Source organism: Colletotrichum abscissum (genome assembly GCF_030869225.1).
Source record: "Colletotrichum abscissum strain IMI 504890 chromosome Unknown Scaffold_25.1, whole genome shotgun sequence".
NCBI classification, from domain to species: Eukaryota; Fungi; Ascomycota; class Sordariomycetes; order Glomerellales; family Glomerellaceae; genus Colletotrichum; species Colletotrichum abscissum.
Window position 1 is genome coordinate 521,514 of NW_026850154.1, and position 17,620 is coordinate 539,133.

General features: G+C 48.3%; 5 protein-coding genes across 5 annotated transcripts; 3 read left to right on the forward strand and 2 right to left on the reverse strand.

Annotated features, from left to right (window-relative positions):
• Positions 1–905: 905 nt before the first annotated feature.
• CABS01_10119 (uncharacterized protein) lies at positions 906–2,386 on the forward strand (the record flags this gene model as incomplete). Its single annotated transcript, XM_060543475.1, has 4 exons — positions 906–1,626; positions 1,689–2,036; positions 2,138–2,293; positions 2,352–2,386. 4 exons carry the CDS (start codon positions 906–908, stop codon positions 2,384–2,386), a joined length of 1,260 nt encoding a protein of 419 aa, XP_060399656.1.
• A 1,846-nt stretch (positions 2,387–4,232) lies between these two features.
• Positions 4,233–5,684, forward strand: CABS01_10120 (uncharacterized protein; the record flags this gene model as incomplete). Its single annotated transcript, XM_060543476.1, has 1 exon — positions 4,233–5,684. The coding sequence occupies one exon, from the start codon at positions 4,233–4,235 to the stop codon at positions 5,682–5,684; it is 1,452 nt and encodes a 483-aa protein (XP_060399657.1).
• Positions 5,685–8,995: 3,311 nt separating this feature from the next.
• CABS01_10121 (uncharacterized protein) lies at positions 8,996–9,488 on the reverse strand (the record flags this gene model as incomplete). Its single annotated transcript, XM_060543477.1, has 3 exons — positions 8,996–9,154; positions 9,227–9,253; positions 9,318–9,488. The coding sequence occupies 3 exons, from the start codon at positions 9,486–9,488 to the stop codon at positions 8,996–8,998; spliced, it is 357 nt and encodes a 118-aa protein (XP_060399658.1).
• A 3,561-nt stretch (positions 9,489–13,049) lies between these two features.
• Positions 13,050–14,166, forward strand: CABS01_10122 (TAM domain methyltransferase; the record flags this gene model as incomplete). The annotated part of the gene is made up of 6 exons (XM_060543478.1): positions 13,050–13,146; positions 13,214–13,251; positions 13,314–13,351; positions 13,404–13,541; positions 13,639–14,058; positions 14,109–14,166. The coding sequence occupies 6 exons, from the start codon at positions 13,050–13,052 to the stop codon at positions 14,164–14,166; spliced, it is 789 nt and encodes a 262-aa protein (XP_060399659.1).
• Positions 14,167–14,452: 286 nt separating this feature from the next.
• On the reverse strand, positions 14,453–15,660 carry CABS01_10123 (glycosyl hydrolase family 18; the record flags this gene model as incomplete). Its single annotated transcript, XM_060543479.1, has 3 exons — positions 14,453–15,450; positions 15,512–15,561; positions 15,635–15,660. 3 exons carry the CDS (start codon positions 15,658–15,660, stop codon positions 14,453–14,455), a joined length of 1,074 nt encoding a protein of 357 aa, XP_060399660.1.
• Positions 15,661–17,620: the final 1,960 nt, after the last annotated feature.

Consider the following 17,620-nt stretch of genomic DNA (forward strand, 5'->3'; position numbering starts at 1 on the left):
AACAAGAATGTGGGTTTAGATTCTTAGAGAAACAGCACGATAGACGCAGTCACACAGAATGGATGGCAGTTACAGGGTTAAATAAGCAGTTTGACTGTGTCGTTTGGATTATGTTCCACTTAAGCGCTGTTTCGGCCAATGAGAGAGTATCCTATAGACTTGTATTGCCATTCCGCTGGCCGACACCAAGTTTTACCTCGATTGGTAGTACCAATGCTTACGCTGTGGCAGGACAAAATAGTCCACGAGTTCAATTATTATCACGTTGAATGCACTGGTATCATCACGGAGCGTCATTATTTCAATCGTAAACGTCTCTTCGTTCCAATGCAAGTTGTGTTGGCTACGATGCCAGAAATTCGGCTCGGTAGAGAGTCTGACGTGGCCTGTCATCCGAGATAGTTTCCATACCTGGCAACTTTCCATGGTCTTTGACTCGCCAGCAGCTCGCGGTAAGGCTGATTGTACTAGAGGGAGGGATGCTTCTTGTCTCACTAGCCGAAGGTTTACTCCAAGTCACTACAGAGTGGGACACAAGCCCCCCTTGCAGAACTCTAAACCTCAACAGAGATGATCCCCGTTACTATCCGAGGGACCGTGAATCGTGGTAATCCACACTTTTCGATTCAGACAATGCTCAGACGGTAGACCCCATCGCTTGGGGCCGGACGGCGGGCGCAGCCGTTGCGCTCTGATACCTGCGGCGACTTCTGATATTCGAGACTGGATGCAAAGTATCTGGCCCTGAGGGAGAATCGCAGCTGCCGAGGAGGTTCAAGGGGAAGGACTTTCCCACTTATCACGCCGTTCATCCACTTCTCAAGCTCATTCTGCTTTTATCAGAGCTGCATTTGGCAACAAGAATAACCTCTTCTGGCGCAAATTCATACCTAGCCGCAATCACAATGATGTACTCGTCAATTTTCCCTTCCCGCTCCCTTGCTCTCTTCCTCTGCATCATCTTTCCCTTCTACCTCGCCCTTCGCGGGTCTGGCTCATTGTCTGATGTTGCCATTTTCTTTTCCAAGCTCTCCTTACGCGCTGAAGCCCTTCACGTTGCGCTCAACGCCCCTCTAGACACCCCTCCACCATCCATTTCCAAAGCACCCGTCGGGACTTCCACGAGGCCTGCCAAGGTTGTACGCGCAACTGAAGGAGGAAAAAACCTTCCCGAAGATTTGGCACACGCCATCAACTCCTTCGAGCAGTATGCGTCTCTCGCCCAGGGAGTGTTGCAGCGGAAGTATGCGCGGTACGACCGCCAGACGCCCTCCCAGAAGCTAATGAGCGACAAGCTCGGGTATTCTGCGCACTTTGAGAAGGCTACGGAAGGGATTAACATAAACGCTCGTCTCTCGAAGCAGATTGCGCAGATTTCAAGAAAGCATTACCAAACCGGTCCAGGACCGTTGACAGACGAAGATGATGCCGAGTTTGGTCTTGTGGACCTGACCTTTGGACATCTTTCACGAGACTGGAGCACGTTTGGCGCCAAGGAGAGGGAAGCTACTTTCCCGCCCGTCATTGCTGGCCTGGGGAAACACTTTGGCAAGAATGCCAAGGGCAAGAAGGTTCTTGTACCTGGATGCGGTATGGGCAGGCTGGCAAGCGATATTGCTGATCTGGGTGCGTATCCTTTTAGCAGTTGACTTGTGGGCGTGAATTCAAGTTTTGACACATGGATGCAGGGTATGATGTTACGGCCAATGATCTGGACTTCAGCTCAATACTGGCTCACCACCTTCTTACAAACCATACAACCTCACTGCATCAACATACTATTCATCCCTTTGTGACCAAATGGACCCATCAGTCCAACCCTACCTCGCGCTACACAGCCCTGACGGTGCCGGATCACATGCCGAACAAGGCTGTCAAGTTCGTTGAGGGCGACTTCTTGGAGATGTTCCCAGAGGACGGCCAATTCGACGCCGTTGCCTCATTGTTCTTCATTGACATTGGCAGCAACATCATTGATTTTCTGAGCAATATCCACCGGCTGCTGAAGCCTGGTGGCACTTGGGTCAATCTTGGACGTAAGTAATCACTCTTACTCCAGGACTCTTCCATGAATTCTGACCTTTCTGTTTTTCTTGTAATCCAACCAGCAAATTCGGACTGACATGTGACTACGTAGCACTCAAATACGGTACCCACACCGCCCTTCAGCTCTCCGCCGAGGAAGTGCTTCATCTGGCAGATCTGATTGGATTCGACGTGGACCTTTCATCGCGGAAGAATATTGACAGCCTATACGCTCAACAGCCAGAATCATTGCTCAAGTTCACTTATGGTGAGTACCCGTTCAGCTTCTTACAGGAGGCGAAACCGATATCTAATAAAGAAAACAGTAACACAATATTGGACGGCCACGAAAAGAGCTTAGGCCAGAGGTGTTCTGTTGCTTACAGGACTGGAGCTAGATGTAATGTCGTGTAGAATGAACTATGACATCTTGTCACATAGGGCAGCAGGCCTGCAGTGGTTCACACGACTTTTAAAGGCGGTGAAAGCTACTCGAGTGAGCTACAGTGCAAATAGATATTGGATATATGACATTTTAACCTTACAATTCCGCCTGGAAAGCTCCGTCATGTTGTCAACCATGAGTTTGAATGATCGCTCGTTGTTTAAGCTCAGCCCCTTACTGCCATAGTAGTTTGGGCATACATAATGTAGAGTGTAGAGTATAACATCTTCACGATTGGCATCAGTTATTCTCCCTCGAGGCCTTCCATTACTGGTTTTGCATGATTTCATGAAGGTCAATGTCGGCTTTCTTAGCGACCCGAAGTCATAAGATTTGAGTCGATGGGCTTCCCCATAAAGGCCATCTATCACTTTTGTTTACGTTGAAATATTTGTCCTGAAGGCGAGCGACTTAGTACCAACGTAACATAGCAAAACGTCTCTATTTTTGTTATGACAGAGATGCACAGGCTCATAGCCTTATGTCTACGAGAAGATTCCCTGCGAAACATTACGAACCCGAGCCAAGTTATCTGGCCTCCCTTTCTGCCTTCTATCACACAGTACGAGGGTGTACGAAACAGAATCACATTCAAAAACATACCTAGCCGACACAAATTGTCATTCTCGGCATCTGAATTAGGCTGCGGTAATGACTTGGTAAACCGTAAACGTGATGAAGGCTATTGCAAAAGCGCAGTCTCTCTTCAAAGGACTATCGATCCCACATGTTGTATTCGATCGACATGATTTTCATGTTCTTTACAAAGCGCTATAGCGAGCTGAAACAGCACTTACCGAGGATGTAGTGAGATTGACCAGTGAGGAGTAGTTCAGGGGGTGGTTATCGAGACTCTTGCCGTCAAGCGTAGCGTTTTGCAAATGATGCTGCAAATTTGATAGAACCATTCACATAATCATATTCAACTCTGTCTCTTCATATCCTACTTGCGTCGTTGGTCTACAAGTAAGTTGTAAGTTACAGGTGGAACTTATATTGTATGCGGCCACGAATGGCAACTGTAATATCTACTAACCTACCGTCGCACGCTGACGAGACTCTATGGAACCTCCATGGTGAGTCTCACTCTCGTACATGTGACTTGGCGTCAATAGATTGAGAAAGTGAGACCGAGGTGACCAGCTAGGTTGTCTGATATCGGGCATGGTAGGTGTCTTCCTCTGATTGAATCTGATCTTTCCCAGGGGACTAGAATAAAACTCGTTGCAATTTGTTCCACCAGCCCGGAGCTACAGACTACTTTATGGCAGCTGGAAGCAGATTTTCTATCACAAACGGCAGATGGCGTCGTCTGTACCAGTGGGATACCGAGAAGAGAGGTAGGAAGGGCGTATGGGTATCAAATGGGTGGATAGTGCACGGCAGCGCAATGGAGTTGGGATCATGAACCACACGGCACGGTTACACTAACACGAAACGTAGAGAGAGAATAAAGAATCTCCAGAAGATTAGATGACACTTCTATGAGATGAGATGAACAGACTTGTGAGATAAGGTATGAAGGGAGCCGGTGGGCTGTCAACAACTCATCAAGTAATGTTACACAGCCACAGCTTCGTCCAGGCTTAGCGCCACCTGCGCCACTGCGCTAACCCCATCGTCGCTGCCTGGCGCGCCGCAATCCACGACCTGCTTAAACACAGCGGTTTTCTCGGGTTTTTAAGCCATCGATGGTTCTTTTCTCTCTAGACCCATCAGTTGATTCATTTTTGAGCGAATAAAGGTTTGGATTGAAGCAATCATGCCTCCCACGGAAAGGAAGAACAATCTCGATCTTTCGATACAGCTCCTTCACCCAGAAACGCCCCTTCACGGAGGCAGCGTCATTCTCGGCCACATCGTTCGCAAATCGCACATCGTCGCCGCCAACGCCACAGTCCGCGTTCGCCTCTTTGGCCGTGCGAAGGCAAAACTCGTCGTATCCCGCGGCAATAACCAAAAGAGCTACTACCGTTCCCGTTTCAACTTTTGGCCTGAGAACGCCGTCGGCGATGTAGTCCACCGCGGACCTGTCCACGTCGCGCCCGGAGCTGGGGGCCAACCTGTATCATGGCCTTTTGCGCTCGCATTGCCGACGCATACGGATGCTAGGGCCGTGAATGCCTGTGGCGGGGAGAGTGCCAAGGAGGCGTGCTTTTTGCGCCCCAACGTCGGGGGTCATGCTGGCCTAGGGCTACCCGAGCAACCGCTGCCGGGGACATTTCATTTCGACGGGTCTGGGTTCAACAAGAGCTGGCATGGTTTCGTCGAGTACTGGGTTGAGGCCGAGCTGGCGGTGCATGAGAAAAGCACAGTCGCAAAGGCGGCGATGCCTGTCAGAGTATTTTCGCCTCCGGTGCCATCGCCAATGATCAGCGACTTTAGGCTGGAGAGGCGGAACAAGACTGGGTGCGTGAGCAGTCAGCGGTTGCTACCAGGAATGACTGACGCGGAGCTGTCGTTCAAGCAGAAGACGCAGAAGTTCTTTGGCTCATCCAAAGTTCCCACCTTCCACTACACCCTCGATGTGCAGTATCCCACGGTGATTCAGCTAGGAAACGAGGCGACCATCCCGTTTCTGCTACATCTGACACCATCCAGGGATCGGACGTCGGATATTATTGAGGATGTACCGCAGACGGTGACGATAGAGCAGCTGGAGCTGGAACTGCAGACGACGACGGGCATCATTTGCCCCGGAACTCTTGATCCTCACGACGCAAACAAGACGCGGAAACTCTGCTTGGCGCGATTGAAGCATCTCTTCCAAGCCCAAGATAGCACCATTGTTGTCCCCTCGGGTCCTAAGGAAGTTCCGCTAGACCTTGGTGCTGTCCTGGATCTGCGAGTGGACGCGCTGGGACGACTGCTCCTCGGTCAAAGAAACGGTGCAGGTTCGTTTGGGCAGACGGTCGTGCCTACCTTTGTGACGTATTGCTTAAAGGTTGAGCACGTGTTGCACTGGGAGGTGAAGCTGTCGGTGGCGGGCGAAAGCTGGAAATGTGAGGGAAGTCAAAAGTTGCTTGTTCTGGCACCAGATGAGGATACGGCAAGTGGGAGGACGAGAGCATCTGCGGTAGCTTCGTCATCGAGTGCACCGCCGCCGCCTGTTGAAGAGGTTCCTGCTTATGATGGGCCTAGCGAGGCAGCTCCAGCATATGAAAAGGTTGTGGGCGGTGGGGAAGAAGCACCGGCCATCGAGGGAAAGTCTTGAACTTGGGATAAGACGCAGAAGAGGGAGAGACTAAGAGGAGTTCATGGTTGAGAATCGGGGGATATGAAACACATGATACCCATGCAACGGCGGATTCAGTTGGAAGAGTCTACATGTACCTTACGTACCCTAGATCACGAAGATTGAGTATCATTGATGGCAGCACTGGGTCCAACGCGGAAAACCTCAAGAGTGTGTGATATTTTGCTATCGGGTATCTGAGCTAAGACTAACAACGACCTCGAGCCGTGAGACAACGATTTTGATTGCGAACAATCCTCGATAGATATAAAAGTTGTGGGGGAGCGAAAGCGAACTGAGAAGTGGTTTGTGTCGCACTCGGACTCGTGGAAAGGTTCTCAAGCTGGGATGACCAGCTGGGAAGACATGATCTGGTGCTATTGCTCGATGGCTTTGTGTTATCTTCACGCCTGGAAGACTCGTGCCTCGAGTGCTGTACGGGTCCTCTGTCAGTAAACTTCTCCTCGACGCTTGGCTTCAAAAAACCAGAATCAACTCACATCGCTCCTTCGCAGGTCTACAGCTTGAGCAAACAGCCCGATAACATCCGTCGATAATGTATCGTTCGGCACCGGGGTTGGTATCAGAGCACCAGTTCAAACAAGCTCCAAAGTCGGTCCCAAACGTGCCGCACTATCCGGCCGTGACCGGCACGACAACAATAGCAGCGAAGAAAGATGCGGCGAGTGCGAACTTCATTGTGATTGAATTCAATAGTGCGAAGTTAAAAATCAAGCTTAATGGAAAGCACCGAATTACGGCAGAATCTGAAAAGCAAATAGCGATAACGAAAGTGTTTTGGCTGAGAAAGTTTGGTTGACTGGGGAAAAGGGAAAGTATGTCTCTCTTTTGTAAAGATCTACATCAACGTTGCGTGGCTCTTTTTTTCCAGTCGGCATCATTCGCGTTCATTGTTAATCTCCCTGACACTTGCAAATACTCAGGCGGGTGCAGGACACACGTGGAGTTTCATCCCGGAATAGAACCGGAGCAGGCCGATCATTTGGAAACGACCCAGTATCACGGTCATAGATCTACAGTGCTCATTGCTAGCTAAGATGAACGGCGCGCCAAGTGCTGCTTAACGTATCATGTGCATAGCAGTTGTTCTATTATACGCGGGGAGTTAACGAGCGCCGTGGGTACATAAATCATTTCCTAGTAGGAACTCCTTCCCTTTTACTAGAATCGAGTGGCCAAGCTGGAGTCTGAGGGCCCAGGAGGCTAGTTAGACTGAACTTTAAACCTGAGTTAATAGGGAAGTTCGGATTCTATAACGGGTTCGAGTTAGTTTTTGGTATAAAATAATACGCCGCATAATGAGGAAGACCTCATCGTGTCTAGGGTTTCTGTCTAAGAGACCCGTGACGAATTAATATAATCTCCTTTGTGACTAATGATTAGCTAATGGAGCGAGAGAAAGAAGCGACATTAATATGATTAGCATTCGTCTAAGTGCTTGGGGCTCGAGAATTTTAGACTCTCTTTATAACTAAAGTACCTATAGCAAAGTTCACTGACTTTCTAAAGCCCTAATATAGGGTCCTTCATAGGCTATATATTAAGAACACGTATATTAAGCCAGGTGTGCATGCCCAAAGCTGAGAAGCTTGGAAAATTGTTTTATTTCGGAGAGGCTACGGGGTTTAGTATTTAGCTAAGCAGACTTTTAGTAACACGCGCAATAAGTTGTTCGTATACTATAAGATGCTCTTTAGATGAATAGTTACGTCTGATTAGTTAATTCCTTTGCATAAAACTGAGCTTGCTTAATACTACCTATGTAAGGTACACAAAATTGGTAACGAATTTAAGCCTTTCCGATATTGATGCTTACCGTGTTTATAAACCCTCCCTCCGGAGTATTTATAGTCCAGACCCTGCCTTTAGATATGATATAATTGGTTAGGTACTTAATACTAGTGGCAAAGATACTAACCGCCTTCTTGTTATTATTATTAGTTAAGACGATGCCCTTGTAAGTATAGGTCCATACGTTACGACTGCCCTGGCGGACCTAGCCTCCAACTATATGAAATAAAATAGTAATACCTATAAGTAAGAGTAATTTAGGAGAAGTAACTCTATAAGGAATAGGAATGCTATTAATACGCTTCTCGAGGGCTATGGGGGAAGCGACTTTGTCGTTGGATCTAATAATACTATTAAGATGTTAGACACGGAATTTAAGATAGAGCACATCGGATTAATATACTTGGTTATATCGAAAGACTTGATCTCGGAGCCGATGAGCTGAAGTGAGCCTTTAGTATCTCTTTTGGAAGTAGAGAAATGCTCGACGGGAGGGATAGCTAGGGCCGTGACGGTAGTGGCAAGACTTAATGCTACGAGGAACTTTATGGTCGTAATCTGAATAAAGGAATATAAAGGTCGAAGTGGAAGCGATATAGGTAGGCCGTGGTATCTAAAGTCTTTAAGGCCGGGAGTTCCAGAGACTTATACCGTTTGATTAGAGAGGGTAATGTACTTGCAAGTTTAAGGAAGCTGATGGATCTGCTAGACGTTATAATAATTACGAGCCTGTATAGCTTCTTATTCGAATGAACTCGAGAGAAAAGGAATATTAATAACATAAGCTTTTGATAGGGGAAAGTTAATCCGCCCGGTGTCGGAATTTAGTAGTTTGAAAGTTGTGGCTTAGTAACCTCCGTGTCGATTAATTTATCTAGCTAACAAGTCCGAGGTGACTGGACCGGAGACTTTTGTAGTGCACTAGTGGACGAGCGAGGCTTGCCTTGATTAGTATTGGGCCATAATGATTTAGATTTGATAGTAATCTTATTTAGCTTACCTTTGTGACGAGATTCTGCTTCGAAAGAAGTAAGTTAAATTTATGCGTAATGAAATGCCGACTTTTCTCTTGAGTTGCGTGCCAAGTTCCCCTTGATTAAATGATTAGTTGCAAGGTTGACTTATGGTCATTGAGAATGCTCTGCCGTTGCTGAGCACGACGGTGAGATACTAATATGGATCGACTGAAAGAACTTTCAGGATTCAATATCAGATAACGACAATATTTGTCTGTCAATATCCTCGAATCCTCCTTTCAAGACTAGCCAGACGATTTTGAAAACTTCGCGCACAAATGATGAGTATTGGTTTTATGTGTAAGGTATGGTGATTATGAATCAGTATAATTTAGGTACTTAGGTACGAACAGCAGCAATGATTCGGTTTCAAGGCAATCAAATATTCTATTTCTGAACAAAGTCCTCCATTCCCCTATCAATTTGGGCGCTTTCAGAGTTTAAAAAGTCTCTTGAAAAACTCTATCGCTTGCAGAAGCCGTGGCCAGACTTGCCAGTAATCTTAGGCTGGGTAGAGTCGATGACATCGTTGGCGACAGGGTAGTATCCATCACGAGCCTGCGCCTCGCAGACGCGGTTCCAGTCATCGCCATCAACGCGCTTGTGGGAGAACCACTTGCACTTTAGTCGCGAAATGTTAGCATTAGACCTGACCATTGTCACAGGTGTTGTGGCAGGAGTGAATAGACTTACCCTGCCCTGACCGTGGTTGTAGTTGGCCTGTGATTGTGTTAGTCAATAATTGCCTCCGCCTTGAAACTTCGGTTTCCGAGTATATACAGACCTCGCCCTCGTAATTGTTCTTGCAGGCGTTGAAGGTGAGCTGCCAGTCGTAGGTCCAGCCTCGGCCGTTCCAGGTGCTGCAGGAGCACTCGTAATGAGGGTCCGCGGCGACGCCAGGGGCGAAGAAGGCGCCAAGAGCGGCGAAGAGAACGGTTGAGGCAGAGAACTTCATCTTGGCGATTTGGATCAGGATGATGAAATATTGTCGAAGTGATAGATGGTTTATGATGAAGAAGCGACGATGACGATGAGGGTGGTGATGAAGTGATAGCAAAAGAACGCCGGACAGTTGCCTCTTTATGTTCTTCAATGGCAGTCATATTACACGAAGATTGTGATGTAGTTTCCTCCCCATACGAAAAACTCAGAATAATTGGTAGCAAGTAGACTTGACTCGTCCCGCGTCAATAATCTCAGCCGTAACTTCCCAAACACGCCGGTCGCGAGACTGTCGACAACCTCCAGACCTGGTCTCGCCATAATTATCCATGTTCTGAGATAGAAAAGTCTTCAGAACACGAGATAATTCTTTATTTTAGTTTACTAGTCTGGCCGGATGATCTCGAGACTTTGATAGTCTGCTGTCTCCAGATATCCATCAAGGGTTGGGTTGACGTCAAGACTTGAGTTTGGAAGCGGTGAACCTCGCAGCTAAAAGTACTCATTTTTACCCGGCTACACCGAGAGTCTAGACCTGACTGACCTGAAATATGGTCTGGAAAGCATATTTAGGCAGCGTGTTGAGGTATTCGCAAGTATCAATGTTCTGTCCATTCACCTTGCCTTGGCTATGATCCAAAGCCTTATGAGTGCTTGTCTTGGGCTCAGCATTGCCACATGCAGCCCCACATGTACGGAGATTAATCAACTTCTAATTCAAGTCTGTCAATATTCCCTGACTACGGATTATTTTTGGGTAAGGCGGGGAGTATCACTGCACGTGTGATATCAGTAAACTGTTTTCCCACGCGGTTACATTACACCTGGTGTTCTACGTGCCAAACGTTACTGTACCCATGTAAATTTCTGCCGAAGATTTGGTAATAGTCATGTGTCGACAAACTTCATTGTTCTCATAAATTACTATTGCAAGGGGGTCGGCAGATTTTTGTTGTGGAAACAGTGGCATGGAGCGATCGACATGGGAGAAACGGGTTTACGGCGCATGAGACCCTGAAGACAGGCTGAGTAAAACAACTAGCCACTTGTTAGCCCCGAGAAGCATGTTCCAGATCGTCCTTACGAAATCACGTCGTATTGATGCGCGGTCTTGGCATGCCCGGGCCCAGCATCGCCATAAGTTAAGCTTTCAAGACGATGGAGTAAATCAAACTAGACTCCCAATTCTGCAAAAACTGCCCGTGAATGGAGAATGTTTCCCGCACACAACTTGGACCATGTGTCTAACCTATTTTGACCACCATATCCACTTCTCAAGCTGTGACTTGAAACTTCGATTGTGAGTTGGCGTGATGAATTTGACAGGGCTGAAGTTCTCAACGGACACAGATTTACCGAAGGGTATGGTGTTTCCCTCGGACATAGGAGAAATGAGGCTTCCAATTATCCGAGATCATCTTTCGGATGTTTGGTAAGTTGGTGAGAAGTAGGACAAGTTCTGAGAAGACTGGTGCTCCAACCTCTCTTGATCTGCATCTGAAACTGGCTAGAGGTCTAGCTTTTTATGTGGCCATCAGAATTGAGTCTCTCTTAGTATTTGCCATCTTGTTTTGCGTAAGACCAAATTACTCACCCGTTGCCTCTGTTGATGTTTTGTTACGGCATGAATGCCCAATGTATAAGAGCGTTACGGAAGTATGGCGCCGACAAGCCGGCACCAAAGTCTCACGTAAGCGACGTTGATGTGATCGAAAGCTGGCAGAATACCTATTCACGTCTTACCAAAAAGGCAGTGTCAAGCGAACAGACATTTTCTAAGAGCTACCCTTAATACTATAGGCCTCCTCGTGGCCCACGACACAGACGAACATCCTAGGGAGCCATCGTGCAGGGCTAAGCTAGACGACTGAACAGCAGAAAAATTGAACCAGCAATCAAATTAAGAAAAGAAGCGGTTCTGGTACAAAACAGTCACAAAACACGTCTCGACAAAAAGAAGTAAAAGACTGAGCGTCAAAGCCTCCGTTGGCCCGACGACTTTTTCGGAGATATTATATGTTGAGTAGGTACCAAATGGAACCTTGGACGATCCAGAAAAGTCAAGTACATAATCAACTAATGAAAAGAAAATGACCGAGAACCCCACGACGTACGGTACGGAGAAGTAAGGTCTTGGAAAGTTGATGTGTAAGGATGGTTCGGGAACTGGTGGTACATGGGTGGCTCAATGACACTCGACCTCCATAATACTACCAGCTAATCAAGAATCTACAGACCAGGAAATGCATGCCGGCTCAGACTTTCCTGCACATATACATATTGAGCGATTACACTGTACGTCTTGGTTGTTCCTACTAATCGATCGGAAAGGTCGTGTTGAACGCAGCTAGAATTCTAAGCAAGGCTCATGTCAAAATATCTGCTGATCCCAGACTACCTAAGTACTGATGCATTAATCCAGAGACATGAAGGCCAACGAGAATGACCTTGTTCCGCAAACCGTGCTGGTTTTCAGCGCTTTCAGCAACAGAACTGTGACCTCAATGGATCTTTTCAACTTTGAGGGGCTCGTTCTCTACAAGATGTGTGGACCAGTTTACGTCCTTCTCTCCAGTAACATTTCGAGTCAAGATCTCGTCATTTGTGACCAAAGCCACAGAGTCGATAGCCCTTCCAAAGCAGTGCTGATGACCCTTGCATCTGCCCCCCAATCAGCATTAGCCCCTATTTTCTGATCCCGCATTGCCAGTGATTGTTATCGTACGGGCCACGGTTGGTGCAAGCACCCGAAAACCCACCTCGATCCTGGTATAGAAGAGAATCAGCCACTTACGTTGCTTCAACAAGCGTTCAACAGAACAACCAACAACTGTTTGCGCTGCCAAGCTGCGGGGTTCATTCTGAACAGCACAAACAATCATTTGAGGAATATAAGGCCGCTCGATCCCCCGTTCAGCGGCTTGAGTATGCCCATTCAGCAGGCGAAAAGACAACCCCCAACATCCTCTCTTAATAGACTGGCCCAGACTATTACTTCTGACATGGCTGAAACGGCATCGCACACAGCAAGCAGTCCAGCTGAGCCAGTCTCAGACCCCGCTGTGTCACCGGCACAAGGCGGAGTTTCAATCGCGGCAGCACCCTTGGAAGTAGATGATAACTCTAGCGTCAGTTGCCTGCAAAAGTGTCCGAGAACAACGAGACATTCCAGCTTACTATTGAAAGACCACCGATGATGCATCTACTATCGACGACCGAATGTAAAGATGCCAAATTCCCTACCCCGCTCCCGAATTACCGTCCAATAAGAGTGATTAGCTGACGAAGGACTCAATTTCTCCTACCTCTCTATACACAGCCTCTTTGACATCAAGTGTTGTAGACTACCCGGAAGAGTATGGTCGAACATATTATGCTTTCCGGGCAGGATGTAAGTGAGAAATCGAGGACGAAATGTAGCCCGTCCAGCACAACTCACATAACATCCCGACATAAACAGCATACAACTTTCCAAACGATGAGGTACGAATGCCGCAAATCATACCACTATACGGCCTTTCTAACATTGATTGCATGTCAGAGAGAGATGGATCGTCTAGACTTGACGCATACCATGATTGTCAAGACCATCGGCAACAAGTTCTTCCTCGCCCCCATCAAGGCTGAGGTGACGCACCGCATCCTCGATATAGGAACCGGTACCGGAATCTGTGGGTTGCTTATTGAGAAAGGCTCAATCTTGCATTCTCAGTTTTAACCATGGCTGTTGTCTATTAGGGGCCATCGAGATTGCCGACTTGTTTCCAAACGCCGAGGTACATATACATGAACCGTCAACCGCCAAGGCCAGAAAAAGCTGACTTAGAGACTATGTTAGATCTTTGGGAACGATCTGAGCCCGATACAACCAGCTTGGTGAGGATTTTAGACACCAGACATAGGCTGTTAATAGCTAATTTAGAACCAGGGTGCCGCCGAACGTCAGATTCGAGATTGATGATGTCGAAAGCGCTTGGGTTGTCGACGAGAAATACGACTTTATTTTCACGCGATACATGGCTGCTTCAATCGCAGATTGGCCGAAGCTGGTCCATAGAGTATATGAGTGGGTTTGAGACCTCCGATTGTCAGGGACTACTTAGCCACAGAGTGGATCGCGTCCCGTTCCATAGCAAAGTTGAACTGACGTGGTCGTGTGCTAGAAACCTCGCGCCAAACGGCTGGGCTGAATTCCAAGACATGAGCGTTCTCTACGCGTGCGATGACGGAACACTGACCGAGAAGCATGCAATCATGAAGTGGGACCGTCTTTTCATCGAGGCTTGCAAAATGCTGGGGCGCGAAGACTCCCCTGGCCCCAAACTCGAGGGTTGGGTTCGTGAAGCTCCCTTCAAGAATGTGGTTCACCAGCACTTCAAGATTCCTCTGGGTCCATGGACCAAGGACGCGCACAACAAAGATCTTGGAATGTGCAATCTTGCTCAAACTCTTGAGGGCCTCGATGCATTCACCTTGAAGCTGTTCATTGGGGTGCTTGGATGGACTAGGGAAGAGGTGATGGTGCTGTTAGCCCAGGTTCGCCAAGAATTGAAGAGTGGTGCTTTCCACGCATACCTTAACTAGTAAGCTGGATTTACCGAGAGAATTAATTACATTACTGACGGGATATAAGCCACGTCGTTTACGGACAGAAGATTGAAGAGGAAGAGGAAGCAGCTGCGGAGGACTAAGCTGAAGCATGGTATTGTCGGCATGAGACACGCAGAAAAGGTAGATGGAGTGAGGTGGACTGCAACCGATATAATCAATAGGTTAAAGGTAGTGAATTCTCGTCTGATAGTAATTAGAAGACAAGTATAAAAGCTGAGAATCCATATGCGAGCCCGGTAAAAGAAATGCTGCTTCATTCAACTGACAATCAAAGAATTCAGGTTGCTCGCAACCCGCTAATACGCCAAACACCATGTGAAAAAATGGACCGAAAAACACATGACCTCTACCATCACAAGCTCAAATTCAACCGCCTGGTACACCCGCGCGGATGTTGTCGTACTGACTGTTAGGGTAGCTCAGCTGATTGAGACTCTGGTCCTGGGTGCTCGCGCCACCGAGAGCATTGAAGCTAGTCGCCAGAAGACTTCCACTGTCAGTTCTGTCGCCGCTCGCCTCCCAGAACATGGAACCACCGAGGCCCTTGCCTGTCAGGTATGAGACCTTGGTCCGCACCACGGCCGGGGTGTCATAAGAGATAAGCTCTTTGGCGGCTGGATCGTAGCTGTAGGAGGCAACCGCCGTGGCATCGTACAGCTCGGTGGCGCCCGCTCGGGGAAGAGCCTTGTAGTCCCACACTCCGTTCTCCCAGGAACCGCTCCCGATACCGGTAAACGGCTGGCCGATGCCGTTGGTCTGTTCGAACGAGCGACCGTAGATGGGCATGCCGAGTACGATCTTTGCGGCTGGTACGCCGGCTGCGAGGTAATCGTTGACAGCAGCATCAGTGGAGAATGGCGTCGACGAGGGGTTGCTCGGGTTCGGGTACAAGTTCGCCTGATGGCCGCTATTGGCATCCCAGGAACCGGCATAATCGTATGCCATCAAGTTGAACGCATCAATGACATCAGAGATCGCTTTGAGATTCAAGACGTTGTAGTGACTGGGGCCAGCAGGTGAAGCAATAGTCAAAAGGTAGTGATAGCCGGGAGTGTATTGGGTGGCGTAGGAGTCCAGCTCGCTTCTGACTGCTTGAAGCAGGAGGACCATGTTAGCTGCTTCGGTGGCGTCGGCTGGATACTCCCAGTCAACATCGATGCCGTCAAAGCCCCAGTCTTTCATGAGTTTGACAGAGGACTGAGCAAAGAGGGCTCGGCCTTCGGGCGTGCTAGCGGCAGCGGGGAAGTTGGTCGACCATGTCCAGCCTCCAATACTGAGCATGACCTTCATGCGGCGGTTGGCCTTCTTCAAAAGGTAAAGCTGTTTGACGCAGCCGTAGGCGTTCGTGCCGACATCGTTCCAAGCTAGATCCCCAATGAGTCAGCATGTGTCGGTGTTATATCAACAACGAACAACAAGCCTTACAATCAGTAGGATAGTGCTTCTCCAAATCGGCGTAGGTATCGGCAGTGTAACTTCGAGTGGGTTGGAATGTTAGCTCGCCTGTTCCTGCGCTAGTCATCTAGGTCGAGCTGTGAATTGACCTACACTTCACCAGTCGCGCGAAGATTCATGAAGGCATAGAGGACATTGGTGATCTGCGATGCTGGAAGATTCTGGGGCTGATAATTGCGACCGTATATCGCCCTTGAATGATATTAGCTGAGCTCTATCACCTCAGGTCTAACAACAACTTGCCAATTAGTGAAGTAGACTGCATTTGTGTAGCCTTGGAGACCTCGCTCCGTGATGTTCGTCGGCGCCGCCGTGGAGGGGCGCACAGCTGTTGAAAGTATGCCACCCATAGTGATTAATGATTGAAGAAGCTTCATCTTGAAAGCGGTATGAATCGATCCGTTAAATAATTTGCTAAAGGAGTGAATACGAGAATGTCTCTGCAAGTCAGGTACACGTCACTGGACATGAAGCGATCAACTGATCATATTATACTAATCGAGTCCGTCGATGTTAGACAAGACGCTATTTACAGTAGTCAGCCGTCAAGCAACAATGTCATTGTTCAAGTCCTGACGTCCAGTCGTCTGGGTGTGACTTGCAAACCCGGTCCATTCCCAGCGAAACGTTACGCGTCTTCAAATGAGGTCGTCAATTTTGACTAGGCTTGTAGACCCCTTAGATCCGCTTCTGCGATTCATTCTTGGTATGTCGGTCTGTGCATGTGCAAAAATTTGAGCGCGTCGTCTGTTTGTCACGTTCAAGTGGTAGCAATGAAGTTGACGATGACCTGCGAGCCTGGCCGCTCAATGTACCATTAACACACCATAGTCTCTTGTACCCACCCAGAGTACTGGTTGCAAGTAACAGCTCGGAGATTCGCTGTGAAATTCTATGTGTCAAGGGAGCGCCAACACCAAAGGTGAGGATTTGGCGATGGTGCCCGGTGAGTGGCTGGGGGCGAGGTGAGGGGCCGGGGCTAATGCAGGTGGTAGCCGACTTTGCTCTGTTAGCACAATAAGAAAAGTCATTGAGATTGGCTGAGTTCTGATATTCTTCAGGACCTACCCTTGAATGGCCATGTGCCTACAATTTGGCGAATGTAGGGCGAATGACCGAGTCGGGGCCGAATGTGACCCTCCACTGCGTTGGTTTATCGCCCGTTTGGGACAGGCCCAATGTGAGCACATGCTTCCTTTCTAGCGAATCCCCTAAAAGCTATAGTTTTCTTATCGCGGTAAGGGAGTTATAGGAGAGACTTGTGACGTGTTTTTGCCAACTATCAATTCCATGGAGTGGCTGTTGTCTTTGATAACTCAAGCCAACTTGCACTGCCGAGACAACTGAACAAGACAGGCTGTCAAAAGAGAGACTGACCCGCAACAGAAACAGCCAAACTCGGTTCAGAGTTACCCCGGCCCAAGCACCACATCGAAAGAAATCCTACGGAACTCACCATTCTCTTCAGGAAGGTGAAAATGTGATAAGGCGGCAGCGGCACATCACCCGCTCCGCCCTTTCGTCAAGAACGGCTACATCAGGGGCACCCTTATTGATACCAACACCATCTGAGCAGCTGCCATCTGATGTCTTGCATATTGCAGAGTTGTGTCGGCGGTTGACCCCGAGGTTTTCTATGCCATCTGCAATGCCCATGAGGCTCTCTCTAAGTGATATATGATCTGCAACGTTGCAAGTGGAAACCGAAGCAGCGGGTGCTCAAGATTAGGATCTACAAGGAGGAACGAACCACCACTCGACGCCAGGATGATACTCGGGATTTAGGCAACCAGCAACTACTACGACGTTGTGAATGTTGACTCCCTCCCGAGTCGCTATCCGGCAATCAACTTGCCACATCTCGTGACTGCCTTAGCCATGGAAGGAAATCGGTTCGGTCCGCACGTTACTTTGGTTTGCAACTGACGTTGACCCCGGCCTTCGGCAGTATATATCGTCGAAGGATCAGAGTGAGGAGGCAGAAGCGCCATGAGTTTATTGTTTCAGCGATTGAATCCCCTGCTGCGAGGCACGGGCAAATTGATTGTTGCATTAGATTTGTCTGGCAAACGCTACTCT